The sequence below is a fragment of the Oreochromis aureus genome, linkage group 5, assembly GCF_013358895.1.
Source record: "Oreochromis aureus strain Israel breed Guangdong linkage group 5, ZZ_aureus, whole genome shotgun sequence".
Taxonomy (NCBI): domain Eukaryota; kingdom Metazoa; phylum Chordata; class Actinopteri; order Cichliformes; family Cichlidae; genus Oreochromis; species Oreochromis aureus.
In genome coordinates this window covers 3,984,111-3,995,491 of record NC_052946.1, presented here as the reverse complement: position 1 = coordinate 3,995,491, position 11,381 = coordinate 3,984,111, and the positions used below count along the sequence as shown (strand labels likewise).

The window sequence follows — 11,381 nt, the reverse complement described above, 5'->3', positions numbered from 1 at the left end:
TATTATGAACTATTACCCCCCCAAAAAGAAACTGCTAAATGCCCCTCGATGCGTCAACATGAGCCTATTGCTGTGACTTGAGATGAGCTCTGAATTTGTAATTCCATTAAGCTGTTGACTTTGTCCACAATCATTTAAACTACCCTGAAAATGCATAAGAAAGAGATCTTCATAAGTCCAGTGTGAATAAGGGGATGAATTCTTACAAGATAGACATTATGGATCCACCGCCTCCTCAGGACCTGAGACCTGAGCTAGGAGTTAAGATCCGGTGCTTTCTGCTAGTGTTTGACATCAAGCGTTATAGTGCAGTGGACTTGGGAAGACTCAGATGAAATCATTTAATTGCCCATGATAGCAAGTGAACTTTTGGGCTGATACTGAATTATTTATGCAATAAGGGGAATAACACAAAGCCTGTGTGTATGTTACAAGCTTTTATTAGCTTGGAGGATGGATTATATACATCACAGCCAAAGACTGTATATAAAAGTTGTCTGTGGTGACATCAACTACTAGTTCTCAAATTCTTGTTGCGACTCCTCGAACTGAGCAGGTCGATCAACTTGCCGATCACACACACTAAAGCGTATCCTGTTTTTCTTCACTCAATTTACAATAAAAATCATGTTATATTTGAAAAGAAAAAGGTTAAAACTAGGAATTGAAACCATAAATTCACCTGGAAAGTGTTAACCGAGGTCACATAAAACTTCAACACAACTGAAATTCTCTTTTCAATCAGTGAGGTTAGCTCTTGCTAGCCATTAGAAAGAATGGGAGTTGTATTGGTTTCCATATTAGCTTTAAAATGCGATCAGTTCTCATGTCAATAATGAACAGGTCTCTCTCTCCTATATGGTTTGGCATTTTTTGTTTCTACGTGCAGCTTTATACTAAAAGGCAGACCTGGTTTGGTTCCAGGTAGTAAATTCAGAAGATCTTTTGAGTGTTTGGACCTGTTTTTGAACTGTAAAGCTCTCTGCAGAAAGAAAAACCTGATTATTGTTTAAAGAAGTAATTGGGAAGACCATGAACTTCTTCCATTCTTTAATATGGTTGTATAAAATATACTTTAGTAAGATAAAGTTCTAACCACACCAACGAATCTCCTCTTTTCCCAGGCTGAGCTGACATTCGAGCCATCATTCAACCTAATCCTCCTACTGTAATTTGTGTGTGTGTCTCATCTTAACAAATGTGTATTTGAAGCTCTGGCACATTGTGCTCCTATCTGAACAACTGAGTGCTGCAGTCAACATGTCAACATGTGGCATTTGTCCCCAGATGCATTGATTTGTTGAATTCCGGTCATCTCTTTAAAAGGCTGTTAATAGCTCTGATTTCATCAGTGGACAGAGGAGAAAGACTGTAGCCTCTCAGCTCAGGTTTTCCTGCAACAGTAAGACACAAAAAAAGGTTAAGAGATCATATAAGACTGCCTTAAAATAAATGTAGTCGTAGGAACAGAACAACAGAGATCACTGTGACTGAGGACTTTTCCCAGTAATAATATGAAGGACTTCCCACAGGAATAATGACTGAGTCATAACCCCTCCCTGCTTATTCCTCTGAATCTAAAGGTATCTGACTGAAGGCAGATTGGATTCAGTTTCCTCTCCTGCTTCCAACAACAGAACCACTGGGAGAAATTCTGCGAGTTTAATGATGTATCAAAGCAATGAAACCTCCATCAGATAACACTGCACTTCCTGTACAAACATAAGTTACTGGAGACCAGACAAGACATTTTTGCTATGGAGGCTGCAGGAATATTCCAGATGTCATGGCATTATTTTATTTTATTTTATTTTTTTTACAGACAGCATTTACTAAAATCCGACTTCACATAAAACACTTAAAAATGTGATTATGTTTTCAGACTTTCCACACATCCTGCTATCTGCTACACTGACTTATGACTGCTTCAAACCTAAATGACTATTTAATCTGTGTCATTCTGTCATTCTGATTTTCCTAAAATGACCTAAAATATATTAGTGTGTGAATGTGTGTGAATGGGTGGATGACTGAACGTGTAAAGCGCTTTGGGGTCCTTAGTGACTAGTAAAGCGCTAATAAAATATATAAAATATATTAGTAGCTATTTATACTTCCAAAACCAATCTGTAGTTGAAAATTTGGTGTAGACGCTCATTATGAAGATATTCTGGACCCAGACCAGACTAGGTATGAAAATATGACCAGTATGTAAGGATTAAATGCAGCACAGTGTCTCTGTGTTCAGAGTTGGTTTGGGTGTTAGTGGTTGTGAAAGATCCCAAACATACTGCACACCTTCTAAAACCGTTTGGCATTTTATGAGGCTGTGATCCAGGGACCCTCACAAAATCTAATTTATCGATTGAACTTTATTGTGTGCAATGTTTGGTTCTTTCCCAATCGCAGTTTATGATCAAATCTATCTTTCAAATAGACTTTCTGGATTGCTTCTTTCTGGGTACTAGTAAGAGCCTCCGAGGCCTCTATTTTTCTATACAACCAGAATGAAAGTGATTTCCTTCATATATTCTTCATATTTAACTATGATGATGACACAAATCAACTGGCGTGTCTTAAATACTTTTCTATGTGTGGAATATTATTAACATTACAAACATCTGCTCAGAGTGATGCATTCAATTTAACCACAATTCCAAAAAAAGTTTGGACACTGTGTAAAGTGTGAATAAAAACTAATTGTTTGCCTGATTTGCCTTCTGTTTCATTTTATTCACAGTATAAAATATCAAACAGGTCAAATGTTTAAACTGACACATTTTACCATTTCATGAAAGATATTAGCTCATTTTGAAATTGATGGCAGCAACACATGATGGGATGGGGCAACAAAAGGCTGGAATTCTAAGTGGTACTAAAAAGAAATAACTGGAGGAACATTTTGCAACTAAACAGGTTAACTGTTAACAGGTATTATTATAGTAAGACACTAGCTTACTTACCTTGCATCTCATTGAGACGATTCACTTTTGCTTTCAGCCCTTTGCGAAGCTCATTTATCTCTTTGTCCAGCTGCTCCTGGTCTACACACCACAACAAAGATCAAAAGAGTTTAGGGTGATGTGCTCTTAATAAAATTGTATATGTACAAGATTCAATGACTTGGTAATGTTTTACCTTTCTGAATCATCTCTCTTGTCTTGGCTTTGGGGAATTTGATAAACATGCTTCCCAAGCAAACCTTGACTTTCTCTGCAAATGTGAGCAGCGTTTTATGTCATTCCATGCATAAACACACATAAAATAAACTTTACACCTGGCTCTCCTTTCACTGTGAGGTTTTGTGCTTTTAACAGCTTCTCTTGTTTCACTCTTTTTGTGGCACAGCTCTGCTGGGAGAGGGTGCTCACCTGAATCTGCTACATCATGTTTCAGTGCATTAAGTGCCTCCCTGTTCCTGTTTCTCTTTGTGTCCAGGTCCACAATCTAGAAGAACAACAGACGGCATTAGTTAGCAACATATTACAGTATGTAACACACACACACACACACACACATATATATATATATATGTATATATATATATATATATATATATATATATATATATATATATATATATATATATATATAAATATATATGCACAGTTGGATCAAACAATGAGACCGCCAGTGAATGTACATCTATTTTGCTTTGATATGGAATTCAAAACAAAATCTTTCATTGTAAATAGCAGCTTCATAATTTGACAAAGAAGTTGTATCTGTGAAAACTGTCCACACATTTTTGATATCTTAGTATTTTATATTATTAAAGTGGTTTCCATTAGCATCTTGGTGATGAGCGATGACAGGAGCTGACAGTGAAACCTGTGCACCGGGAATTTGTCACCCCGAGTCAAACTGCCCACTGTTAAGTTCTACTGTGATACCTTGAGGTATCCAGAGAGAAAATTTGTCACAAAACATCAAAAAATGTGTCAAGATATATTTTTTTTAAATGACAAAAAAATGTGTTTTTGTCTCATCCATGAGCTGACAACTTAGCTAGCTGACGTCACTGGCTACGTTAGCATACCTCTGTAACGTACATAACGATCCTCCCGTGTGGCCGTCCTCAACTCAGTACTTATTTACCTGCTGTTTAGTGGTGAGAACATCTTCAGCTGCCTCTTCAACTTCAGTCAAATACTCCAAAACACGCTGGGACACCTCGTCCATGGTTGCAGTGCCGCTTCCAAAATATGTCCGGTGTGAAACAACGGCTGAACACTACAAGGACCGCACGGAAACCGGCCGCAAATGTTTCTGTCATTTCCATCCGTTTCATGGGTATATGCTTACGAAGTTTACATCAGTTACAATAGTAACATTTATACATCATAAAGGAGTAATCTGTAAGAAAGAAAAAAAATTCACTTTGCCTCTCTCATTTACACTTTTCTCCATTTTTATGAGGGGTTTTTTTGTGCTGTAAGTACAATCTGTAATCTACAAGGGAAGACCAAGGGCACTTTGGTTAATCGCTCTCTAAACTCTGCAGTAACACACAGAAATACATAACATGTCATTACACAGAAGTGGCTCGTTCTGCAGCACATCTCATGTGTAGAAATGTTATGTGGAAGAGTTGATTTCAGTAACTGTACTTGTGCAATGCGAGAAATGATTTGATTTGATGATGATTTTGCCTCTTTGTACTTCTTTACCTACTTGGTAAAATCTTCTCAGGCTCATACTCTCTAAAGCTGCATGGGGACCGATGAACAGCAATATTCAAACACTAAATTTAGAGCCACTCTTGAGTACATTTCTCTGTTTGTTGGTCCGTTTTGGAGCCACCCCTGTAGACTCTGGGCTTCGCATTTGTATTTTTTTTTCTCTCAGTAAGTAGATAAGTTGCCTCACAGGATACAGCAGGTTTTCCCTAATGATTTTCTCTGTATTTACCTTCATTGAACTATATACCACTATTACCATTGTTACTCTGCTGCAGAATAACTTGAACTATATGAAACACAAAAATCTCCCTGTCCATATCAGCAGACCGGAGAGGGGATTCACTGCATTTCAAACAGAGGGACAAAGAGCTTGTATCTGTATTAATGACTTTGAGGAGATTTAATATGTGGGCACCTCAGACTGTGCATAACAGACTGACAAGCCGTGTGCACACTGGAATTGATTCGCTCATCTCGCATCACTTTGAGGCTGACAGCTGGTTGCTTCCAGTCATTCCAGGCTCTCTTCCCTATTTATTGCCAGGTCATATGTCAGCCAGTGTTATTCTTAACTCTTACTCACTTGAAAGTTGTGAAGAGTTTGCCATGAGTCCTATCCAGTTCAGTTCTAAGTAACCACTCATGAAACAAAGTTTGAGAGACCCAAGATAACTTTTTTCAACCTCGAGGCCAATGAAACTAGCAAGAGACCGACCTTTCTTCCTTTTTTTCTTAATCCACAGCGATTGTCTCAGTGGAAAAAGTTGTTTTTAAGTCTAAGTTTTTTAAGTATTTCAGCTCACCTTATTTTTAACCATCATCACATCTTAGGGAACACTTTGGAAATGTGCCTTCCTCATCAGACACAATTATACAGTATCTCTTTCATCAGTCAGACTTTCCGCTGCTCTCTTCCTTTTTAGTGTTGCAGGCTTTCACTATTTTCTCCACTTCACCTTGAGGTACGTATGTTTCCTCATATGGGGAAATGGGAATGTAGGAGTATGCAGACTACAGCAGCAAGCCAAGCATGTTGATTTAGATTGATTCAAATCAATGCTAAGAACAAAAGTGATTTGTGCACGTTCTTTTGTGCATACAACTGTAAGTCTTTCTACATCCAGAGTTGCCCCTGTAAGGCACTTCACTTTTCAGACCTGGAAGTTAGCTTCATCTTTTCTGTACAGTCTATAGGTGGGCCCCAAAGATTAGCGTTACCGATTCCGTTTTCCACCAAAAGTGACTCATCTTCAAAATATCTGCTTCTGTCCCAAGTTATGGCCAGACTTGTGTTTTTGAACGTCTAATTCATTTGATGTTTAATGATCTGAACAGACATTTGTGTCATTTTCTTTCATAGGAGTTATTCAATCTGATCAGTTTATCCTTCAGTCTGATCCAGATTAGAAGAAATCCCTGTCATGATCCAGCTGAGCGGCGGGTGTTTTGTGGGCGGAGCCTTGGTTCCTCACCTGTTCTGCCGTCCAATCAGCGAGGCAATACTTAAGGCCAGCGCAAATATGCACTCTCCGCCATTTCATCAGCTACCTCATGGAGGTAACCCGGCCTCGCTGCTTCGTAACTTTATGTCTATGTTCTGTACTTGCCTTGATTTAACAAGAGTGAGGTTGGAACCTCACTCGATCACACACCTCTTGGACCCCGCGCTCTCCACCTACAAGTAAGCCAGCGAGTCCAGTATTCACCTTTTCTCCCTGCTCAGCATCATACACCATCTTCACAAGACTGTTTGGTATTCTTTAATAACTTTTGGTAATGTTTGCTGCTTCATTCAAAAGACTAATAAACCTGAAGTGAAAATCCCCTCATATGATCACATACAGTACATGATGCTATCTGGGTTCTTTTAAATAAAACACAAACTTGGATATCCAGCGGCTCTCTTCCATATCTGTGTAAACATTCCCCACAGCACAGAAAAATAATATCACATTAACAAATGAACAGTTTTGCTGACTGTACATCCATAATAAAACTTTAAGGTGGGGACAGTATGTAACATTCAGATTACACATTCATCACTAAACCTGCTGTTATGTGACAAACTCCACCTGTTTGGGCCTGCTTGGCCTCTGTATAGGAGAATATTTGGATCCTGGTAAATTGTCTATTATTGCAGTGACAGCATCAGGTTTTATTTCCTGTTCTTTGAGGTTAGCCGCTCTCCTCCTCTCAGCTCCTCCTTTTCTGCACTCAGAGCCGCTCCGTTTTTTCTCCCATCCGTTCTGTTTCCTGTCTCCTCCACCTCTCCTCTGCTCTGAGCCGCTCCTCCTCCGAAACCCACCCATCCTGTAGTCCCACACATCCCCCTTCGAGGCAACGTCATTACAGTCGCTGGCAGTGTGTTGAAGGCTGGTGGCGGCACCTTGGACAGGGTTGCGGATGTTTCCTGATGCCTGCATTCTCCTCAGGTGGCTGTTGGTCCGCACAGGGCTGCTGAACCTTTGGGCTTGTGAGCCCCTGTCTGAGGAGTGCACCCGGCTCTCGCTGTAGCTCCTTTTGGGGAGTATTTTGGGCTCTAGCGCAGCACTCGGTCTGGACTGACGGTTGTGGCTGTAAGTCGAGCAACAGCACGGTGCAGTACAGCGGGAGCAGCGGATCCGGCAGAGAGTGCAGGCGCAGCTGGAGAGCAGGGCGGAGTGACTAGCCAGGGAGGAGAGGAAAGTGAGGGGGAAGGCACGCTGACACTGGAGGATGCACTTAGGAGAGCTGAGACGTAATGTGGCAGCAGCAGGGGACCTGTGACAGCTGGATATCACTTCTGATACTGCTGATTTCCCGCTCTCCTCCTGGACGGTCTGGATCTGACGCCACTCCAGCTGCAGCAGCTTCTCCAGATACCTTTCCAAAGGGCCCACAGGCCTTGGTCGGGGGGTACCTCGGCCTTCCATGTTGTAGAAAACAGCCAGCTGACTCAGGGTCCACGAATTAAAAGGTGGAGGGAGGAAGTCTGGGAAGTCAAAACCTCCATGGCCCTGCAAATTGGATCTGTGGCTGCGAGAGGAGCAGTCCTCGGCCTCGATGACCTCTGGCCTGAGCTCGAGCCGAGGAGGAACACGACTGCAGGCTGACACAGGAAGTCTCTCTGACTCAGACAAGTCGGTGTCACTGTCATCTTCTCCATGGCGACTCAGGCGTCTGACCTCCAGTTCTGGCGAGTGTCTTTCCAGCTGTTCAGTGCTGCAACCACACATGCAGTGGTAGGAGACGGCTGCTGTGTGTTTGCCCTCTCTGCTCCCCGCATGCTTGTGCTGTCTGTGGCTGGAGCGCTTAGTGACTGGCAGCACCTTTGGCTCCATCCTGCCCTCTGTGGGGGACACTGGAAGAGGCTTTGACTCTGAGGATCTGTGAGTGCTACAAGGCAAAGCAAATCTATTATCTCAACACTGAGACAGCACCGAACAACACAAACTTTGCACAAACTGCGACCTCACCTGTGCTGAGAAGTATTGCGTTTAGCTGAGGAGTTGTTAGACTTGTGCTTTCTTCTTTGTTGCAGCCTCTGCAATTATAGACACATTATGTTCAACTTATCACTTAAACATGGTCGTGGTAATGTTATTACCATGGTAATAAATTGAGACTTGTTGACATTTTGCCTGATATAAATAGTACGCTATTGTGCCACAGAAATGTGTCACTATATGGAATAAAGGAAAAACTAGCAAGATGTAAAAAACACTCACTGCAAACGTGTAGGTGTTACTTTAACAACAGCTCTGTATCTTGTATGAAAGCAGTCATAATGTACCATCATATAAAACAGAACTGGAACACCAGCTAATTTGACTGATCTTGTGTCTGATACAGTGATCCGATCCCGTTCACACTCACTTTCTCGCTGTTATTTTCCTGACTTGGGAAGGCGTGCTGCGGCGGTGTGGGCTTCCTCTGAGACTGCCGCCTTCCCATTTTGTTACTTGAGAGAAATAAACAAATCTTCCGAGTTAAATGTGACCGATGAAACACATGAAATGTAGAAACAGCAGCACAGGGTAGACATGGCGGTCTCCTTTGTTCACACACGTACACAGTGAGCATTTACACATCAAAGTGCAGTCACACCACCGACAACCAGCGTCTGTGCCGCCACCGAGGACACGGCAACAAACAGCAGCCATGTCTTCATCCGTTACCACTGTGTAACCCCAATAATAAGCATATCTGGCGGTACCTGCCCACATTAGGCCCGGCGATGCTCCACAGATCCTTCTTCCATTTCCTCTCCCTGCTGGAAACCCTCTCCGCACACCGCTGTGCCACTTGCTCCTGCAGGATGGTGCCCATCCCAGCTTCCAGCGGGCACCAATGAAATGGGCGAGTGAGCTGTTCACGCGAAACACGATGCTGTGATCATAATGAGCAGTGGGCTGAAATGAACCAAACACAACTGTGTTGAGGTATGGATCCCTGTGTGCGATTCACCTGCCGCCCAGCAGAGAGCAGTGGAGCTCACAGACGGATCAATAGATTTACCAGTCTGACCCACTCGACATGAAATGTCCTCTACATTACCTAAAACGAATTTGACACCTCTGGTTTATACTGAGGACCAGGGGCGATTTTAGCCCATTTTTGAGGGTGCTTCAGCACCCTCAAAATGAATCAAAGCACCCCCCAAATATTTCTTACTTTTTTGACAATATTTCCTGTTTTTGTGACACACTACTAAAAATATAAAAAGCATACAGTACTTGGTTGAGACGTAACATTTCAACAACAAAAGTATAGATACCCCCCCCCCCCCCCAAAAAAAATGGTTTGTTCCAGCTACTCTGAGACGCAGCTGAGCGGAGGTGTAAGTGACTGGCTGAAAACAGGACATATTAGCTGCATTTTACCTGCAGTTACTCTTTATATAGTTAGGTAGGAGTCAGACCATGTTTCTTTTTAGCTGAAAGACATTACACCAGGTAACCTGCAGTGTTGAAAACTTGTTTTCCGACGATGTTTGCTACCCTACAATCCGTCCTGCTCTGTAGTAAAATCAGCGACATTTGACCGTCCTGTTGCTCCCATTGAAATGTATACAGCCTATTTAAAATCTAAAACTTAACATTGTCCGTAGCTTCTGTTGTTACCACTGTCCTGTTTTTGTAAATGGATACTAACTAGCTAACTGACTGAATGCCCTTTAACCTTATAACTCCTGTTGTGTGGTGTGTGTGTGTGTGTGTGTGTGTGTGTGTGTGTGTGTGTACAGAGAGACAGACAGGTTCATAATGGATATAAGGAAGTTTTTTTCAAAAAACTGTCTCTGAATGTTGACAAGACAAAAGAGATGGTTGTTGACTTTAGGAGGACACGATAGACTTGTAGTCAAGACCGCCTAATCCGAGACCAAGACAAGACCAAGACCAGAGGGTATCGAGACCAAGACAAGACCAAGACCAAGTTGAGACGAGACCAAGACCGAGACCAAGTCGAGACGAGACCAAGACCAAAACCAAGACCGAGACAAAAAAAGTCTTTAAACTGCAGCCAGATGCTGCTTCGTTTACGGGTGTCAGGCATATTTATGTGTTTTTGCTTTCGCACAGCCCTCCTCACCGCTGTCTACTGTCTCACTCACTTACTGAGAGGACAGACAGATGCTCCACTTGACTGTCGCGTCTCTCACCCTCTCTGTTTTTCACATAATGATATTATCCTATATCCTCGCATGTGATTGGCCACAATATGGAGGGATTGGAGCATAACTGAGCCACTGTGTGAGAGCTGAGCAGCGAAAGGAAATTAAGTGAGGGTAGAAATGACTGAAAGATTATTAGGCTCTGTTTTGAGTTTTGTTCAAAAAAAGAATGACTTATATATATATATATATATATATATATATATATATATATATATATATACATATATATTACTTCTATATACATATGCAGGACACCTTAAACTAGTTTTTTTAATTAAGCAGCAAGGCAGAACAAAGTCGGGCCTGTATCAAGACACAGGACTAAACCCCAATTCAACCAGACCCAGAACTGATCTGGAATTAAAACAGGACTACAACAGTAACCAAGACAGAACCAGAATCAGAACTAGATGATAGTAGCACTGAAAATCATCATAGACCTGCACTACACTTATTTTATTAATTCTACCAAAGTACACGATTTAGATTCTGAAAAGTTTATATAATTATTTAGCCTTGTTGTGCAAACAAGCCTGCATAACTTAATAAATATAGAATTTGAAAAGTAACAAATGGTATCTAAAAAGAAACACTAGGTACGAGATACATGTTCTGATGAGTTTTGGCAAACAACCATTTGACTAGCATGTGTCTCACCTGCTCTTGTTCCATCTCTGTTCTGTCCTCATTCGCCTCTCTCTCTCTCTCTCTCTCTCTCTCCCTCTCTGCTCCTCTCTCTCCCTCTTTGTGCTGACAATCAAGCCAAACACCAACATCATCAAATATACAGTTGAAACCAGATATTTACATACTCTTCAGATAAAAACACAAACACTTATTTAATTGTAACATCCAATCAGACTAAATGTTTATTTTTTTTAGATTGATAAATATAAAAAACATATTTGTTAACTTTAAGAGTAAAGAGAGAAACTATCTGTATTTCTTAATTGCAAATGGCACCAAATTGTATTCAAAATTGAGCCACACTTATGGAGCTCCACAATTCTTTTCCTGGTGTTTTGGTTGACATCTCTTGATTT

The 11,381-nt window shown here is 41.3% G+C and overlaps 2 protein-coding genes across 4 annotated transcripts; both read right to left on the bottom strand.

Annotated features, from left to right (window-relative positions):
• Positions 1 to 418: 418 nt before the first annotated feature.
• On the bottom strand, positions 419 to 4,246 carry pdrg1 (p53 and DNA-damage regulated 1). 2 transcript variants are annotated; one of them, XM_031731351.2, is made up of 5 exons: positions 4,099 to 4,246; positions 3,372 to 3,447; positions 3,139 to 3,213; positions 2,964 to 3,044; positions 419 to 1,394 (listed from the first exon to the last, which is right to left on the bottom strand). In XM_031731351.2, the coding sequence occupies exons 1-5, from the start codon at positions 4,180 to 4,182 to the stop codon at positions 1,312 to 1,314; spliced, it is 399 nt and encodes a 132-aa protein (XP_031587211.1). In that variant the 5' UTR covers positions 4,183 to 4,246; the 3' UTR covers positions 419 to 1,311. The 2 variants fall into 2 exon arrangements, with proteins under 2 accessions (XP_031587211.1, XP_031587219.1); XM_031731359.2 differs by having other exon boundaries at positions 4,040 to 4,178.
• Positions 4,247 to 6,087: 1,841 nt separating this feature from the next.
• On the bottom strand, positions 6,088 to 9,199 carry LOC116313882. Of its 2 annotated transcripts, XM_039612895.1 has the most exons (5): positions 9,160 to 9,180; positions 8,878 to 9,073; positions 8,538 to 8,622; positions 8,138 to 8,205; positions 6,088 to 8,057 (listed from the first exon to the last, which is right to left on the bottom strand). In XM_039612895.1, the coding sequence occupies exons 2-5, from the start codon at positions 8,988 to 8,990 to the stop codon at positions 6,737 to 6,739; spliced, it is 1,587 nt and encodes a 528-aa protein (XP_039468829.1). In that variant the 5' UTR covers positions 8,991 to 9,073; positions 9,160 to 9,180; the 3' UTR covers positions 6,088 to 6,736. The 2 variants fall into 2 exon arrangements, with proteins under 2 accessions (XP_039468829.1, XP_031587577.1); XM_031731717.2 differs by having other exon boundaries at positions 8,878 to 9,199.
• Between the last annotated feature and the right edge of the window lie 2,182 nt (positions 9,200 to 11,381).